This window comes from Pygocentrus nattereri, chromosome 14 (assembly GCF_015220715.1).
Source record: "Pygocentrus nattereri isolate fPygNat1 chromosome 14, fPygNat1.pri, whole genome shotgun sequence".
Lineage (NCBI taxonomy): Eukaryota > Metazoa > Chordata > Actinopteri > Characiformes > Serrasalmidae > Pygocentrus > Pygocentrus nattereri.
The window spans coordinates 24,931,915-24,951,827 of NC_051224.1; the positions used below are offsets into that span (position 1 = coordinate 24,931,915).

The 19,913-nt window shown below is 40.0% G+C and overlaps 1 protein-coding gene across 6 annotated transcripts in view; it reads right to left on the reverse strand.

Moving 5' to 3' along the window:
- si:dkeyp-72e1.9 (syntaxin-binding protein 4) overlaps positions 1-19,913 on the reverse strand; it is a 111,226-nt gene that overhangs the window by 41,200 nt on the left and 50,113 nt on the right. For all 6 annotated transcript variants that reach the window (XM_037544666.1, XM_037544665.1, XM_037544664.1 and 3 more), the window contains exons 4-6: positions 16,935-17,004; positions 14,077-14,151; positions 1,668-1,747 (exon numbers count right to left, since the gene is read on the reverse strand). In XM_037544666.1, the coding sequence (XP_037400563.1) occupies positions 1,668-1,747; positions 14,077-14,151; positions 16,935-17,004 (225 nt within the window). The remainder of the gene's footprint in view (positions 1-1,667; positions 1,748-14,076; positions 14,152-16,934; positions 17,005-19,913) is intronic.

The following is a 19,913-nucleotide window of genomic DNA, read 5'->3' on the forward strand; positions in this document are numbered from 1 at the left end:
GGATTTCCTGCTGTTAGAAAAGTGGTTTATTAGCTAAACAAATTCGGTGTGAATGAGAAATCACAATTCTTTAACCCTTTAATGTCCTCACCCAGAAAAAAGGAACAGAATGTTATATTTTGTTTTTATTTGTTTGGGGCAATAATAAAAACAACTTTTCATTTTTTTTACCCCACAATTTTTTAAATATTCACATCTACCAAACAGTTTAAATGACACTTTGTGGCATATAAATTGACTCAAACGGCGTGTCTCAATTCAGGAGCTGCTTCCTTCAGAGGCTGCATTTGAAGGCCGACCGCGTCACAGTGGTGCAACTGACTGTCCCATTTCGAATGCTCCTTCATATGCAGCCGAGAAATGTGTCCTCCTTTTCCGTGGCAACAAAGGATCCAGCGGGTGTATCCTTCTCCAGCCAACAGATCCCAAGGTTCACTGCATGCCAGTGAGGATTCGAGAACATGGCAGCATCAACAGAGGAGCGAACGGCTGCTGAATATTCTCTTATATATAAGACATGTATTGTCATATACATAAGATATGTATTGGGTTTAAACTTCTGCGAATGGCTAATAATACAAATGTTAGCAGAACTAGCAGAGAACTTTTAGAGAGGAGAATTACACTGTGTAATGTCACCCAGGATTCTCAGGCACTAGCACTGGAGGGCGCTCCAGAGCATACAAAATGAATGGGTTAATATGGAGCATTTGAGCAAAATCATAGTTTATAAATGCTTAAACATTTTTAAGCTATAATCTTATGCATTTATATCCTGAACACAGAACAGCATAAAACATTTAACATCGCTGTAAGACTTTTCAAACGCTTTTAAATTCATTATAGGAGTTTAAAACGGCAGCTCGTATGATTTTTAACATCAGTGGCACGAACAGCCAATGAGCTGCTCCACTTGCCAAACAATCAGCACTCAGTAGCAGTAATGTTAGCATCCTGCAGCCCAAAACCCGTTGCTACATGCTTTTACTTACTAAAATTTAAAGAAAGTTCTGTGTAAGTGACTAGAAACTATTTTAACTTTTCATTTTTAGCCGTTTAGCTCCATTCATCCCCATTCATAGAGGACTCACACGTGGGTGCCCTCTGGCATTTCACAGTCCCGTTTTTAATATAATGTGGGAAATAGGAAGTGGTCAGGCTCCTCATAAACTGGCTGTGGTACTAGTCAGTGTAACGCTGATGGCCCAGGAAGCCAGACGCAGCAAGGCTCAGAGCGAACTGTCAGACAAAACTCACCTTGTTCAGCGTGGCTGTGGCCAACTACAGCTTTTAATAAAGTACCATAATATTAATATTAATATTATAATTGGCTAATATTATTTTGTCCCGCCCACTGGTGCATAGTGACATCATCAAAATTCCAGCAGATTGCATATAAAACGCAATGGTGTGACAATCTGTACCAATGTGATGGAGATCAGGCCTTTACGGGGTGTGGAATGTAATTCAATCATGATGTAAAATGTCTGTTGTGTAATGTTGCTTTTAAATACATTTGACAAAACGAATTAAGACATATGAAAAAATCTGAGAGACAGACAAGCAACAGATAAATCTGTGACAGAATTGGCCTCAAGCTAAATACAATCACTGAAAATCTACACACAACACCGCAGACAACAGTGGATGTAAGACAACGAGCTTACCATGCTGAATGGGGGAATTCCTCGTAGAGCCCGTGCTGCCATTGGAACCGTATTTTTCTAGGAGTTCTGCAAATTCTCTCCTGCAGCAGAAATGAAAAGAGAAAATGGCAAGAAAGGACACCATTACCAAACCAAACCTGAGAAACACCAGCCGGATGAGTTCCCAAAATCACATCAGGCATAATCCCAAACCATTCTGATATTTAAGTGACATAACCCAAGTTAATACCTTTAGATTACCTAAGAGGAGCTCACAGGGCATTGCAAAGTAATCACAAAATTATAACTCCTTTTGGATCCAGAAGCCAAAAATCAATCAATTTAGGCTATACAAAAAGATTTGGACATTACAATGAGCAGTTTTCATTTACTTCAAAATAATGAGGTCAGAATCATAAGTCACATGTATTAGAGTAACAATTACATTCTTGTTTTCGTCTTGAAATAAGTGCTGCTTTGGACAATGCTGACCATAACACACTAGTAAAGTGTCTGGAAATTTAATACTGGAATTTCTGATAGCTAAAATAATTCATAGACAGTCTGTTGTCAAATTAACTTGTTTCCAAGCAGCATAAAATACTTTATGGTGTACCATATGGGTTTATATTTGGCCCACTGCTATACTCTCTGTGTACGCTGTCACTAAGATGGAATCAGTGTTCATAGTTATACAGTTAAAAGAATAATCCACCACCCAAATAATACCTGCTCTGTAGGGGTCCTAACCATTATAGAACAGGGTAACAAAGTAGGCAGAGAAACAGATGAACTACAAAGCGCTCCTATATGTCTAACATACCACTAAAATCCCCCAGGGGTTCTAGCAGAAATCTGCTTTATTAAAGAGCTGTTTTTTTCCTTTTTTTGCCCAGGTTTTGACAGGTTATTTTTATAGTTATGAAGTTAGCACCATGCTAATTAGTGGGCTAAGAGCTTACATTACATGTTAGCTCCATTAGCCTTGCAGCTACACCAAACAGATCTTGGCTGATTTATTACATTTTGAGGAACATTACAATTAGATTTATCACGTATTAATATCAGAAAATATGACACTCCATTTGAATTGCATGTTGCATATGATCGTTTTTTACACTCTCTCTCTCTGAGTTCACTCTCTCTGTCCTCTTTAAATAATTCCACTCCATCTCTTTTCCAGTCTCAGCTCCCCAGACGCTGCTTGAGTGGCAGATATAGGGCAGCAAAAACATCCTGTCACTCTACCGAAAGCTTCAGACCACTTTAGCTGTGGAGAAACGCTCCATGAACTCAACTCTCACCTTTTTATCTGACCTACACAAGTGCAGTGTCCCCATACCGTTTTCAGCCACGTCACAATCACACACTAGTCGCTGTTTTAACCTGACTCTGTACAATAAAACTGACATGGACTGAATCAAATCTATGCTAATGTTCATGTCTGTGCTGTAGACTGGAGACTGCTACTAACCTTAGAACATCTGTGGAATCAAGAACCATTATATATGAATGAGACAACTTTCAAACTGCATATGTATAAAAGATTCAAGATTTTCCCCAATTTTCACACCAATTTACTCATATCCAATTCTACCTACTAGTTAGGACTTCCAATCACATGGTACAACCAGCACTAGGAGGGTGAAGGCTAACACAGTCTTCCTATAAGGTGGAGATTAAAAGCTGATCTGACTTATTGTATATGTATACAAGTATTAATTATATACTTTATAAGGTGAAGACTGATATAAAGTTGACTGACTAACTGTACACGTACATATGTACCAATTATATACTTTATAAAGAGGAGATGAGGATAAAGCTGATTTGGCCTGTGTGCACAACTGAATCACCTGTTTGATTCACTGAAATAGACTCTTCAACAAAAGTCGATTCTATAAGCTCCTCATCACCACAGGCTTCTCTAAGAGGATCTGAGGACACTGTAAACACTGTGTGGTGATGGAGGATTGGCTGCAGGATCAAGTTCCTCTAAAACTGCAGCTCATTCTTACAGATACAGCCATGAAGGCAAGATCCATTTCATCAGAGCTCAGTGCAGAACACATAAAGGGACTCAGTGTGTTTTTCTCCCTCGGAGGAGCTCCTGAGTGGGGATTAGAGGGAGGAGGTAGAGCGAGGTCAGGCTGTGTTGGGGGAATTACTGGGTGGGCGGCAGGTCACAATCCTGAACGCATCGCTCCACTAACACTGCAGTAATGAAGCAGGAGATACTCTGCACACACAAACACGCACACAAGGACTGCACACCCCCGACTTCACCAACACAATTCTTTAGAAAATGATTAAATACATAATGAAATCTCATATTTCACAGTTCAGTCAGAATATATTCAGTGATTTGTGTTGATTTGTGCTTAAAAAATATGACATTTCCGCTCAATTGTGTGCACCAGTTCTATTTATTTGAGTGTGATATACTGGAAAAAAATATTACACATAAAAAGTAGCATGTGCCCAAACTTTTGCAGAGGCCACATTTCATGATTTACATACATTAAAATCAATTATTTCATGATTTAAATAAACCATGTTCAAACTGTATTGTCTGAACCAAAAAGACAAAACAATATACAAATAAAGAAGGGAGGGAGCTTTCAAATCCCATCTAAACAGTGTTTTGTTACTAAAATACTTTAAAAAATAGAGTTTTAAAAGGATATCAATATGTAATTGGCTCACAGCCCTGCTGTCGAGGATGTGTTAACTTATTTTAATTCAGAAAACCAACAAAATATGATTTACAGTCATGTGCAAAAGTTTGAACACCCCCAGTTAAATGACAATTTGTTGATTTTCTGAATAAAAATAAGTGATCATGTCCTCTACAGAGACGCACCTAAATATGACATGATCTGCCCGTTTTAGTGCACAACTGTTTATTTAGTTTAACATACTGGTAAAAAATATATATATAAAATGTGTCATAACTTTTGCACAGACCACATTTTATTAGTGACACTGTTGTTATGCAATTTTTCTTCTTCTTCCTCGTTTTCTTATATTTCTATTTCTGTCACTAACTCGTCCCGCAGTTTTCAAGATATCAACACCATTCCAACTCCAGAATATTCTGTCTGATCGAGAATGGTGTGCCTGTATATGGATTTTCGATCCAATGTACAGGTTTTGTACAATGTTCTTTAAATTCAGAATTTTTTCCCCCGTAGGAATGAATGCAGTGATAAATTGCTTGAGCATCTACTGGACGTTTGCTCGACGAAAGACAGTTTTGCATACCGAATCCTGAGCACGAATCCAATCCAACTCTATTATTCGTTGCCTGACAGCCACCAAGGTATATTCTCTCACTCAGGGCAGAACCTCAAACTCTACTGCACAGCCATACTGACCCGCACTCCTCTATATGTCATTTTTGTCATCCCTTGATCCTCCTATAGACTCCAATTTATTTTTCAAAACAACCAGTGACTGCCTATGTGTGTATGCATACATGTATTAATTATATACTCTCTAAGAAGGAGATGAGATGATTTGGACTTTGAATCAATACACACCTGAATCATCTATTTGATTCACAGAAATTGACACTTAGACACAAGTCAATTCTATGAGCTCCTCATCATCACAGGCTTCTCTAGGAGGATCTGAGGACACTGTAAACACTGTAAATATCTGGCAACCCACTAACAACCTCTCCTCTAACCAACTCCTATCATAGTGAAAGCCTAAAACACCTTAGCAACCGCCCAGCAACAATCTGCTGCAAAATCACTCTGCATTTTCTACAGGAAATGCAATATTCCAGTTTTAAATCATTGAAAACCTTGTATCTCAATTTTTGTTGTTTTGACATACATTTGAAAATACTTGCTGTCTTTTACATTGTGTGTAAATTTCATGAAGAATGGACCATAAGAAATGACCCAAAATGACTTGGAAAAATGTCTGGTTCCATTGACTTACATTAAAAGTAAAGTAAGTTTTTTCCTTCTCCTGTAAACTTACCATTTTGGAGATTTTCTTCCGACAACAGCAAAATGCTTTATTTTTTCCTGCAATATGTTAAATTCAACAAATAAACAGTAACTGATCATATTGCTCTTGTTGATTTTCTGAGTTAAAATAAGTTAATATGTCCTCTACTGAGAACAAGCTTAAATACAGCATTTTCCTGCTAATTTCAATGAAAAATATCTGTTAGGTAGTGTCAGGACTTAGAGCAGTCGAGTCTCTGCTGTGAGTCCTGGACATGGGGTTACGTTACAACTAATTAATTATAAGTTAAGTTTTAGTGCTAAATTTATTCTGTACTCTAATGCAAAAAGGGTATTTAAATCAAAAAGGATTGAAAAGCTTTCTTGCAAAAATAAAGAAGGTGAAAACCAAACTTCAGCCAATGGGTTCTTTTGAAGGAGAGGAAAAGGCCTTCTTCATTTATTAAGTTAATATGTGCCAGAACTTTTATGTTTTTTTTTATTTTCTCCAACCTGTTAAATTCAGTAAATAAGCAGCAACTGTCTATTAAATTGTGCAGAAGTGTGTCTCTGTAGAGTCTGCGTTCACTTATTTACACTCAGAAAATCAACATAACATGGAATTTGAATGGGGCACACAAACTTTTGCACACCACAGTGCATCCATGATTAGACCAGGGGGCCATGAGACTGTCCATCTAAAAAAAAAAAAAAAAAGAGACTTGAAAATTTTATTGTGGCCAAAAAAATTAGTGCATACTTTATCAAGTGGTATTACAGTAGATTCTAATTTATTATAAATTTAATCATTTATAATCAGTGCAGCTGAATCTCCTTCAGACCAGCGCAGTTACAGCACACAGAAGTGTGTGGAGGATGTTGGGTGGTGTGTGTGAAAGCAGTGGAGGTGTGTGTATGAAGGGGGGGGGGGGTGTAATCCCCTGTGCGCACACACACACACACACACACACACACACACACACACACACACACACACACACTCAATCTCAGGGTTAAGGACAGAACGCAGATTAAAGTACAGAGCTCATCTCCTCACAGTCCCAGCTTAACCCCCCCCTCGCTCACTCCCTCAGCACAGAAAGCCTCTCCATTCAGGCAGTTCCTGCAATTCTCCTCCATTTCACAGTCACGTGACTGAGCTCTGCAGTCCAAACATTTATGGACACAGAAATGCAGTGGTGCAACTGTCTAATCAATCACTTCAATAACAGAAGGCCCTGAGTCTGAAGCCCAGCGATGCCTCAGCCAACCTTAAGTGGGAGCACAAGAAGAGGAAAATCTTGGTAGGATTGTATGATGCAAAGAGTCCAAATGAGGGTGGGTTATATTCCAGATTCTATATATTTTAACTAACTGAGATGCAGAACTCACAACTTTAGTTTTGACATCATGTGAAATGAGCGTGACTCGTGTGAAATAACATGCAGAGAGTTTACAGCTGCTGAAGCTGCTGCAGCGGGTTTGGAAAGTAGTGATGAAGATAACTGAGCGTTTTGATATGAAACAAATGAGGATCACGTTATATGGAAAAGCCTTTGAAGGAGAGTTTAGGAAGATCTAAATGCCTTCAGAGGGTTAACAAAAAGCAGATAAACCCACAGAAACAGAGTCTGCCTTAATGGGTTCAAGGGTAAAAAGTAGTATTGTTTTATCTATTTTTATACTTTAAGAGAATTAATAGTGTTGCAGTGCTTCAAGGCAGTCTTGGTCTCAAGACCATAAACTATGGGTCATGGTCTCGACTTCACTGGGTCTTGGTCTTATCTTGGTCTCAGTTTAAGGTGTAGTTGGGAATTTTTGTCTAGACCAGCCAAGCCTGTCACTTTCATCTGAGGTAAATAAAACTTAAATATTGTTGAATATTTTATATACAGGGAGATTCACGCCAAAAAGGCCCAGAATATGCTATAATAACTCTTGCTGGGACAAAATCTGAGCCAAACAACATGCAATGTGCTTCTCTGTATATGGAGCTTCAAACAAGCCGGGATGCCCCCGCGTCAGAGCGATGAGGAAGCCGCCGGACAGCCGTCGCAACGCTTAACCTACTTTACTTTTAATGTAAGTCAATGAAACCAGACTTTTTCACAAATGATTTCGGGTCATTTGCTTTAGTCCATTTATCATAAAATTTACTTACAATGTAAAAGACAACAGACACTTTCAAACTATGTCAATAACTGAAAAACGACAAAAAATGGAGATACAAGATTTTGTTCCGACAGCTGCGAGATATAAATATATGCTGGCAACACAAGTGAGTACACCTCACAGTGAACATGTCCAAATTGGGCTCAAAGTGTCAATATTTTGTGTGACCACCATTATTATCTAGCACTGCCTGAACCCACTTGGGCATGGAATTCACCAGAGCTGCACAGGCTGCTACTGGAATCCACTTCCACTCCTCCATGATGACATCATGGAGGTGGTGGATGATAAGCACCTTGCGCTCTTCCACCTTCCGCTTGAGGACGCCCCACAGGTGCTCAATTTGGTTTAGGTCTGGAGACATACTTGACCAGTCCATCACCTTTACCTTCATCAAGGCAGTTGTCCTCTTGGAGGTGTGTTTGGGATCACAATCGTGTTGGAAAACTGCCATGCAGCGCTGTTTCCAAAGGAAGTGGATCATGCTCTGCTTCATAATGTCACAGTACATGTTGGATTTCATGTTTCCCTCAATGAACCGCAGCTCCAGACCATGATGCTACCACCACCATGCTTGACTGTAGGCAAGAGACAGTTGTCTCCTCACTAGGGTGTCGCCACACATGCTGGACACCATCTGAGCCAACAAGTTTACCTTGGCCTCGTCAGACCACAGGACATGGTACCAGTAATCCATGTCCTTGGACTGCATGTCTTCAGCAAACTGTTTCTGGGCTTTCTTGTGCGTCAGCTTCAGAAAAGGCTTCCTTCTGGGATGACAGCCATGTTGACCGAGTTGATGCATTGTGAGATGTATGGTCTGAGCACTGACAGGCTGACCTCCCACTTCTTCAACCTCTGTAGCAATGCTGGCAGCACTCATGCGTCTATTTTTTGAAGCCAACCTCTGGATATGACACCGAACACATGGACTCAACTTCTTTGATCGACCTGGCGAGGCCTGTTCTGAGTGGAGAGCAACAATTCTACTTCTCACATCCTCAGAGAGTTCTTTGCCATGATGTGTCAGGTTGAACATCCAGCGGCCAATGTGAGTGAATTGTACCCAAAACACCACATTTAACAGCCCTCCTCCCCATTCACACCTGGAAACTTGTAACTTTAACAAGCCACATGACACCAGGGAGGGACAACAACACAACTGGGCACAATTTGGACATGTTCACTGTGAGGTGGAATCACTTGTGTTGCCAGCTATTTAGACATTAATGGCTGTGTGTTGAGTTCTTTTCAGAGGACAGTAAATCTGCACTGCTATACAAGCTGAACACTGACTACTTTGCTGTATCCAAGTTTCATTTCTATAGTGTTGTCCCATGAAAAGATATAATAAAATATTTGCAGAAATGTGAGGGGTGTATAAACATTTGTTATCCAATTTATTCTTCTTCTTCTTCTTCTTCTTCTTCTTTTTTTCTGCCAGATTTTCATCTTCTAACTAGTCCGGCATTTTTCGAGACATCAACTCTGTTCCAACTCTGGAATGTTCAGTCTGATCAGTAATAATGTGCTTTTATACAGCTTTTTGATCCAATGTACAGTTTCTGTACAACTTTCTTTAAATTACAAATTTTTGACATGCCCATCTACTGTCATTCTGCTCCACTGAAAGACATAGTAAATACCATCTCAGGGCAGGCCCCTGAGCATAAATTCAACATTGTTCTGACCTGCACTCATCTGTTTGTCACTTTTCACTCATCCCTCATCCACCAAATGGCATGTCCTCACTCAGGGCAGCTCCTCAAATTATAATCCACAGCCACACTGACCTGCCCCCCTCTATGTGTCATTTTTTCATCATTCCTCTGATAGACTCACATTGGCTTTACTTTTGGTCTTCACTACAACACTAAAAAGTGCCTTTCAGGTGCTTTTTGCTCAGTTTCTAGCAAACGGCGCTACAGCAACCTGTGCAGAACAGAAGCAGAGCTCTGTAGAACCAAGACATTTTAACACATAAAATACTGAAAATAGGGCCTCAGAACCGAAGATGGTATCGATCCTTAAAATACGTGTATCGTCACACCACTAGCAGAGACAGAGGGAGAGCTGTGAGGACCAGACCAAGCGCAATGCTGACAGGAGATTCTCTGAAGAAGCAGCCAAATAAATCTCCACGTGCTGCCAACCCAACCAGATCTAGATTACCCGTAAAATTATTAATCTCTCTTTGAATTATTTACCAGCGCTGCTAAGAGGAGGACGTTTCAGAGGGAATGAGATGCAGGTCGGGAACCCACAGATCAATACAGCCAATCGGAGAACAGACGGAGACCAAAATCTGAGCGATGGTCTTTTCAGCACTGGTGTTTTGAGTGATTGACTTTTCAGCGCTGGTGTTTTGAGTGATGCACTTTTCAGCGCTGGTGTTTTGAGTGATTTGCTCGGTTCCTCTTCACTGACATATGAGCTGGACTGAGATGAAGAGGTTTGTTCATCCTCTGGTCAATTCACAGCATGTTAAAACGAGCCCATGGAGAGGTTTAACTGCTCAGAGGGGTGAAACAGCTATTTACAGCATGCCTATTTGAAAGTGCTTTGCTTTTATCCTCGATTTGAAACTCCTCTGTGGACTGTAGATATTAAAGAGCCCATATCCTACATTTTACTTGTACATCATTTTCCCCTCCTGAGGCCCAGCTGTAACATTTGCATGGTTATGTTTACCAAAACTACTCAGAATTTATTGCCAATTGATCATTTAAGAATTAAAGGGACAGTATCATGGAAAACTTCAGTCTTCCAGGTGGCTGCTACTGTTTTTAGCTAAGTTAAGGTCATTTAGCCCACGTTTGTAGATCACAGAGAGTCATAAAGTCTCTGTGATAATTTATGCAGTTAGCACCACACTAACAGATGCATGCAAGCTTCCATAGCTGGGTCATTCAGTGGAAATGTCCATTTTTGTGTCCCTAGCATTTACAGATATGTTACACTTGAAAAACATGTTAGGGTTACAATTTACTTATATTTAAAAAAAATATGATATTTTAACAATTACACCTCATTGAGCCTCAATTTAGCAATATTGGTTTTAAAATCGATTATCTAGAATTCCAAGCACCACAGAAGAGCTAGTCCCCATAGTGATGTGTAAAGGCTAAGGCCATATTTTCAGGTAAAAAAAACTTTTTCTACAATTTTAACTACAATAATCTATGCATGACTAGAAAATATATGATTTAAATGACAAAGAAAACAAATGGCAAGTAAAACACTTAAGATATATACATAAGATACACACTGCTCAAAAAAATAAAGGGAACACTTAAACAACACAATATAACTTCAAGTAAATCAAACTTCTGTGAAATCAAACTGTCCACTTAGGAAGCAACACTGATTGACAATCAATTTCACAGCTGTTGTGTAAATGGAACAGACAACAGGTGGAAATTATTGGCAATTAGCAAGACACACTCAATAAAGGAGTGGTTCTGCAGGTGGGGACCACAGACCACTTCTCAGTACCTTTGCTTTCTGGCTGATGTTTTGGTCACTTTTGAATGTTGGTGGTGCTTTCACACTCGTGGTAGCATGAGACGGACTCTACAACCCACACAAGTGGCTCAGGTAGTGCAGCTCATCCAGGATGGCACATCAGTGCGAGCTGTGGCAAGAAGGTTTGCTGTGTCTGTCAGCGTAGTGTCCAGAGGCTGGAGGCGCTACCAGGAGACAGGCCAGTACACCAGGAGACGTGGAGGAGGCCGTAGGAGGGCAACAACCCAGCAGCAGGGCCGCTACCTCCGCCTTTGTGCAAGGAGGAACAGGAGGGGCACTGCCAGAGCCCTGCAAAATGACCTTCAGCAGGCCACAAATGTGCAGGTGTCTGCACAAACGGTTAGAAACCGACTCCATGAGGATGGTATGAGGGCCCGACATCCACAGATGGGAGTTGTGCTCACAGCCCAACACCGTGCAGGACACTTGGCATTTGCCAGAGAACACCAGGATTGGCAAATTCACCACTGGCGCCCTGTGCTCTTCACAGATGTTCACACTGAGCACATGACAGTCGTGACAGAGTCTGGAGACACCGTGGAGAGCGATCTGCTGCCTGCAACATCCTTCAGCATGACCGGTTTGGCAGTGGGACAGTAATGGTGTGGGGTGGCATTTCTTTGGAGGGTCGCACAGCGTGTGCTCGCCAGAGGTAGCCTGACTGCCATTAGGTACCGAGAGGAGATCCTTAGACCCCTTGTGAGACCATATGCTGGTGCGGTTGGCCCTGGGTTGCTCCTAATGCAGGGACAATGCTAGACCTCATGTGGCTGGAGTGTGTCAGCAGTTCCTGCAAGATGAAGGCATTGAAGCTATGGACTGGCCCGCCCGTTCCCCAGACCTGAATCTGATTGAGCACATCTGGGACATCATGTCTCGCTCCATCCACCAACACCATGTTGCACCACAGACTGTCCAGGAGTTGGCGGATGCTTTAATCCAGGTCTGGGAGGAGATCCCTCAGGAGACCATCCGTCACCTCATCAGGAGCATGCCCAGGCGTTGTAGGGAGGTCATACAGGCACATGGAAGCCACACACAATACTGAGCCTCATTTTGACTTGTTTTAAGGACAGTTGGATCAGCCTGTAGTGTGTTTTTCCACTTTAATTTTGTGTGTGACTCCAAATCCAGGCCTCCATTGGTTAATAAATTTGATTTCCATTTATTATTTTTGTGTGATTTTGTAGTCAGCACATTCAACTATGTACAGAACAAAGTATTCAATGAGAATATTTCATTCATTCAGATCTAGGATGTGTTATTTGAGTGTTCCCTTTATTTTTCTGAGCAGTGTATAATGAAAGCTGCGGTCCCCAGGAGTCGTATCACTGGTGTTACTGCGTAACAAAAAAAATCTCTTATTTTGAAATAAAAATCACTCTGATGACATCAAAACTTCCTTTTACCTGTTTTCTGAAGATGATGCACATGGTGAGTCCACTGTGTCTTTCAGTTATCAGAGATTTTATCATTTAGCTCATGGTTTCATACTTCATAGCTGAAGTCACTGGTTTGACCAACTTTATTCTGAGGTAAATGTAAAAAAATGGATTAAATTCCATATTTTAGTGGATATTCCATGATTGGCAACATGTGGTTTGATGCTCTCTAGCAGCCGTTTTGTAAAATGCATTGTTCATTAAAAATGTCTCTGGTGTTTCCTTTATTATGTGAAACACCAGTGACGATCAGTGAAAGCAGTGACTCCTACAGATAGATAAAAAAGTGGACATTTCTGTAGAATGACCCTTCTACATTAGCCCTGTTGCTCCAGTGCTAAACATACAGAAGCAAACGTCAGAAATAAAGTGATTTTGATTCAGACACTAAACATGGCTGATCAACTACAACTGGGTTAACCACACAAATCGCTAAAGGAGTCCCATCCCATCCCTTTCACGTCACCATTGTACAACGTTTCCAGGACTGTGTTAAAGATGCACAAGGCTTCTTTTATTGTTGGTTGCACCCGTTTTCCAAGCAAAGGGTTGAGCTCATTTAGATAGACAAGCACTTCTTACTGATCTTGTTGATCGCTATTAGATTTTGTTCTGACAGCAGTGATATTCTAAACGAGATCTCCTCGTAATCTCAAGAACTTCTTTTAGACGTGGTTGAGTCCTGTTTCCAAACTTTCTACTAAACTTTCTACTGTTTCTTGATCAGAGCATCGATAAAGTGACTGATGTGTTACTTGTATTCCTATTCAAGTGTTTTCTTGTTAAAAAAGAAACAAACTGAATAAAAATATTTAGCTTAGCAAAGTCATATATATGTTTATATATCAAACATATCAGCAGGACTTACAAATCACGACATTAACAAGAGTAGATTAAACAGCAGAAACAGGCAAATTTTTGTATCTGCCTTAAAGGTTAAAGGGGTAACGATGCGAATTTCTGCCAAACTATCGCTTTAAATTAAATGGCTTTTATAGTTTAACAGCTTTTATTTCACAGACACAAGTTTTGATCCACAAACTTAACTACATATATCATCTTACGTTAGGATGGTTAAATTACTTGGTGCTACAGAGCAGAAATAAGTGTGCTGGTATGTGATGAATAGAGCGTACACTTGTGGATGCCGCAGGGAGTAAAGAGATGGACAGCTACAAAATCACCACAACCTATCAGAGCGGGGTTTAAAACAGACTCCGGGTCATATAATCTGCTGAGTTACTATAACGTGGGAGATTTGGTTGTCAGGGTACATTCATATCTCTCTCTCTCTCTCTCTCCTTCTCTGATTCCAGATCAGTAGCTTACCTAGCTTCTTCATCCCTCGCTATGAGGAGTCGCATGTGATTAGTGGACGAGGCTGCTCGGAGGATGTCCACCGCTCTAGGAACAAAAAACATAAGAAATATGATTATGAATCATTATGAATTATGAATGCAATTCTTTAGAAAAAGCTTCAACCTTTTCAACTCCTTGGGATCACCGGTGGTTCCAAAACGCACTTTGTCATATTCTTTTGATATTTCATAAGCTTACATTCAGAAGGTGGGTGTCGTATGAGGCTGTAACTGTCTTCTTACCAGTCAAATAGATGGCTGATGTCATTTTAAACCCTTATAATAAAAGAAGCTGAACTCACAATTTATTTTTCTACTGAAAGTCGACCCATTTTTCCACAAATCTGGGCTAAACTATAAACAGATGGCGTGTCTTCAGTGATCTGCTCTGTAAAAGTTATTTTTACAAAAATAGAGTGCCTAAGATTTCTGGCTTTCAGCAGTAAATTGTAAGCATATTGCAATATGTGTGATCATAAAACACATTGTATTAATTTGAGTGGAGCTTTTACAAAAGATAAATAAATCAAATTTACATTTATTTCATGCAGTTACTGAATAATTTGCCTTACGATTTGGTCATGTAAATTCAGATGGACAAACCAAAATATACCCTGGTAAAGATTGCACTACAGCGCATCAAATTTCTCCACAACTCTATTCAATTTGATTATTTTGGCACAAATTGTTGTTAAAAATTCACTGCATATCCAAATGCAAACAGAGGAACTATTACTTAAACAGTAGCAGAATGCAGACAGTAAGGAATCACAGTTTGCTGTATTTACTAAAATGTGCGATACACGAGTCACGTTTTTAGTGCATGTTGAATTAGAATTTATTTACACCATATCATCACAGTGTTTGTTGATAGATATATCATCGGTTGAGCAAACACAGTGAAATACTTTTTAAAATCATCCTAGAGTTGTTGCTTAGTGATTCGTTTCCATGGCTATGATGCTAATGCATCTCTACAGACCAATTCTTCAAGTTACCAATAAAAACAATACAACAAACCTTTTTGGATGTTTACATGTTAAAGTAGCAAAGATTTGATTTTGGCCAGTGCTTACTTCATATATATATATATATATGTGTGTGTGTGTGTATACATATATATATATATTCATTAAAATTTAAATTATAATCAATTAGAACAATCCAAACTTTATGCAACTGAATCACTGTGTATCAGTGCAATTTTATCCTTCCATGAATTATATTGTACAGATGTAGAGATGAAGCAGCAGAGTGTCTTTATTGTAGCTAGATCATTAAGATGTTTGACCTTTGACCCCTCTGCACTGTCCGCATGCTCTACAAAACCATTACTGTACAATTACTACGTCTATCCATGTGCATCTGATGGCGTCTAAATAGCTATTAGCTTCATATTCAACAGACCAAATCAAATCTCTACATCAAATCGAAACATTTGTAGAAACAATGGTCTGTATGTCTGGATGGATAACTTGCGTCCGGGCAGCTCAATTTATTGCACAATTTACAATAAATTCAAGCATAACAGATAAAACATTGTTAATAATAGCAGAAACATGTCTAATGTCAAATGTACTTGATTATTCAATAGATTTTACTGATGTTTTCCCAGAGAAAAACAAAGCATTGTTTGATTCTGCACATTATTCTGTGTAAATGTAGACATTTGTGATTGTGTGAGCAGAACAGAGCAGAATATCATTCCATATCAGCCAGGAAGGTAAGATAACTGGCTGGCAAGGCAGCTAATTAGCCAAACTAGATGCTATAGTGTGATATAAAATGACCAAAAGACTATTAAATTGTTATAAGAAACAGTTTGGCTTCATTTTATGTGGGGAATATGTTTGTTTCATGTGATTATACTATAAAAATTAACCACAAATGTCACAACCCAGAGGAAAGAGAAATTCTAATTGAATCTCTTAAACTCACAAACTTCTCCTCCACGTGGTTGAGTCCCGTTGGAAACAGAAAGAGACTTAAGCCATCTTCTACTGTTTCTAGAAATTGGCTCCTAAGGAATAACCATCAGATTTTCTCTCTTTGATCAAAATATTGTCACACATATGGATCAACTCATCTCCCCCAGTCTGAGTTGAGTAATATCCCTGTAAGAAAAGTGTAAGATCTCATTTTTTTTTACACAGCTGTGTTCTAGATCACAGATCTTTTTCAGCAGTCTGTCAGTGTATATATAGAACTATGAATACTCAAAGAACTCTGCATGATCAAAAACGTTCATCAGATTGATAGAGAATGTGCTGCAGATGGTTCTATATAGAACCTTTTTGAGAAGGGTTCTATATAGCACCAAAAAGTGTTCTTCTATTGTTACAATGTCAAGCCTGTAACAATAGCATCTCATCTATTTGCTTATCTATTTGAACTGGACACCTGTCATTCTTTCTTTACTGCAGGTTTATTAATACCTGGGCTCAGTTTCTGAGCTGCTGAGCTGACGGTCAGTGTTTATGTTGGTTGAACTGCAGTTGAAGTGTAGTTACTGTGTTTAGAGATATGACTGGTGTGGAACTGTGTAGAACTGCATAGAACTGAGGTGTAACCTCATAGACTTCCCATAGACTGTTATTGAAGTAGGAGAGTCAGTGTGCACATTACGTCGCAGTGCACGCTGGGGACTGTAGTGCAGCACAGTGTGAAACAGGCTAATATTAATAAAAAATTCAAAAACTTTTGTGGCCCGGATAGGATTGTGTCGTGGGCTTGACCTGGCCCGCGGACCTTGTGTTTTACATACTGGCATTAGATAAGCTGAAACAGAGCACTGCTTTACAACATGAGCTTAAAAGACTCAGAACATACCTCTCACTTGTAACTCCAATCAAGCTTTCTCCATTAACCTCCAGTATCTGGTCTCCTGGCTGCAGGTGTCCTAAACACAGATTTATGCAAAGATGAGGTAAAAATGAACAGATGGTGACACACTTACGCTTCTTCATGTCTGGCATCACATTCTACATTTACACACACAACAGAGAGAGAGCTCACTTAGCATGAAGGACTTTTTATTAATACTCTGCATGCATCAATCTGATCCCGTGGAGTTCACAGGAATAATATACAGGATAGGGTGTCAGCTATATTAAAGGGGGATTTTCAAATTTCCCCATAATTCAGTGTGTGAGTTGTGAACAGAGTGATTCAGAGTGGTTTGAATTATGTGGAAATTTAGCAAAATTGGTGGAATTCCCCTTTTAACTACACTGATGTACTTTGTGACTGGAAGGTACAGACGTCAAAAAAGTGCATTGTTCTCGAAAAATTAGTTTGGACTGAGTTTTTCCACATTAACCACATGGATGTCGGGTTCCTATTACTACTGTTGTGAACACACTCTGAGCTTATCATTTTGTTTAGAACAGAGCATTTTACTTCAAATCACTACAAACAACATTGTTGACATCTAAAAAAACAAACAAAAAAAAACAAATAACCAAAAATTGTATTATTTTACTGCAGCATTTTAAAGTAACTGGTAGCCAAATCATCAGGGAGGTCAAACAAATTGATCATAGTTTGTGTTAAACACAAAAAACAAACCACACAACAGAATGTCACATGTACATGATAAAATGAAGTAATTTTACTGTAGTATTAATAAGCAGGGTAGCATACCTGAAATTATATGGTGGAATTCGCTATTAAAATGTATGTGTTTCAGTTGATAATCAGCATAAAAGTGCTCAGATTTGATCAAAGTGACAAAAAATTGAGGACATTCATAGTGATATACACATACAATGACATTCAAACATTTTGAAACATTCTCTGACCTAAAACTATACTTAAAATGTTTAGAAACGACCATATAAGCTGTACTAACGCAGTGCTAGTTCAGTGTTTTCAAAACTGCTGATTCTGAAATGACCCTATTTAAATGTAAATGGATTTTTAAAATTTAAATGTAAATTTAAACATGTCATATATGCAGAAACCCCTGAAACTGCTGTATGATTATTTGTATGATCATATCACATTAGCATTTTCAAACGGTTTGCTAACGCAGCAAAACATGATCTAAACCTGAACCTGGCTGGTCGTGCAGAACCTCAGAACCTACAAGCAGAGCATCTCTGAATTAATCATACTCGGTTTAATCTTTAGCTTCTAAAGCTGCTAGCAAAATCAATCCAGTGACCTCAAGAAGGAAGGAAACTGAGGGATCAATCGACACCATCCATCACGTGCATCGCTCAATACAAGTCAAAACACAATACAAAACCACCAGCTGCTCACTCGCTTAATGGCTTTAGTTTAGAGCTGGATTGAACAGTTATTAATATGACGTCTGTATGATTTTTTAGATGATGCGTGTCAGACATAAACCACAATTTTACGCTTAACAATAAGTACAGCTCAACACGCAAACAAATGCCCTGTTTAAATAAATACTTTCATTTTTTAATTTACATAAATGTCAGAGAAGCTCCAACAAACTGCAAAAAAAAAGCTGCATGACAACATGACACTACATTTCACAAACGCGCTGCAAACACAGAAAACCACATACAAATTCAGAGACGCTGATAAGCCAGTCACAAGAGTGGAGGTGCTTCCGGAGGACACTCAGAAAGACAGAGCTATTCTGACTTTCAAATGCTATGCAGCACAAACAATCACCGGTAAAAGAAAGTTCACTTTTGTTTGAGCAGATTAATATTACTGATGGGAGGTTGTTCCGTTGTGTTGTGGCTTCCGTTGTGTGTAGTGACTCACTTCTGTTGTGTTGTGGCTCGCTTCCGTGGTTATGTGGCCCGCTTCCACTGTGTTATGGCTCGCTTCCATTGTGTTGTGGCTCGCTTCCATTGTGTTGTGCCTCGCTTCTGTTGTGTTATGGCTCGCATCCATTGTGCTGTGGCTCACTTCCGTTGTGTTGTGGCTCACTTCCGTTGTGTTGTGGCTTCCGTTGTGCTGTGGCATGCATCCATTGTGTTGTGGCTCACTTCCGTTGTGTTATGGCTCGCTTCCATTGTGTTGTGGCTCGCTTCCATTGTGTTGTGGCTCGCTTCCATTGTGTTGTGGCTTGCTTCCGTCGTGTTGTGGCTCGCTTCCATTGTGTTGTGGCTTGCATCCATTGTGTTGTGGCTCACTTCCGTTGTGTTGTGGCTCACTTCCGTTGTGTTGTGGCTTCCGTTGTGTTGTGGCTCGCTTCCATTGTGTTGTGGCTTGCATCCATTGTGTTGTGGCTCACTTCCGTTGTGTTGTGGCTCACTTCCGTTGTGTTGTGGCTTCCGTTGTGTTGTGGCTCGCTTCCATTGTGTTGTGGCTCGCTTCCATTGTGTTATGGCTCGCTTCCATTGTGTTGTGGCTCGCTTCCATTGTGTTGTGGTTCGCTTCCGTGGTGTTGTGGCTCGCTTCCGTGGTGATGTGGCTCGCTTCCGTGGTGATGTGGCTCGCTTCCATTGTGTTGTGGCTCGCTTCCGTTGTGTTGTGGCTCGCTTCCGTTGTGTTGTGCCTCGCTTCCGTTGTGTTGTGGCTCGCTTCCGTTGTGTTGTGCCTCGCTTCCGTTGTGTTGTGCCTCGCTTCCGTTGTGTTGTGGCTCGCTTCCGTTGTGTTCTGGCTTCTGTCGTGCTGTGGCTCGCTTTCATTGTGTTATGGCTCGCTTCCGTTGTGTTGTGGCTCGCTTCCGTTGTGTTGTGGCTCGCTTCCGTTGTGTTGTGCCTCGCTTCTGTTGTGTTGTGCCTCGCTTCTGTTGTGTTGTGCCTCACTTCCATTGTGTTGTGGCTCATTTCTGTTGTGTTGTGGCTCGTTTCCATTGTGTTCTGGCTTCTGTCGTGCTGT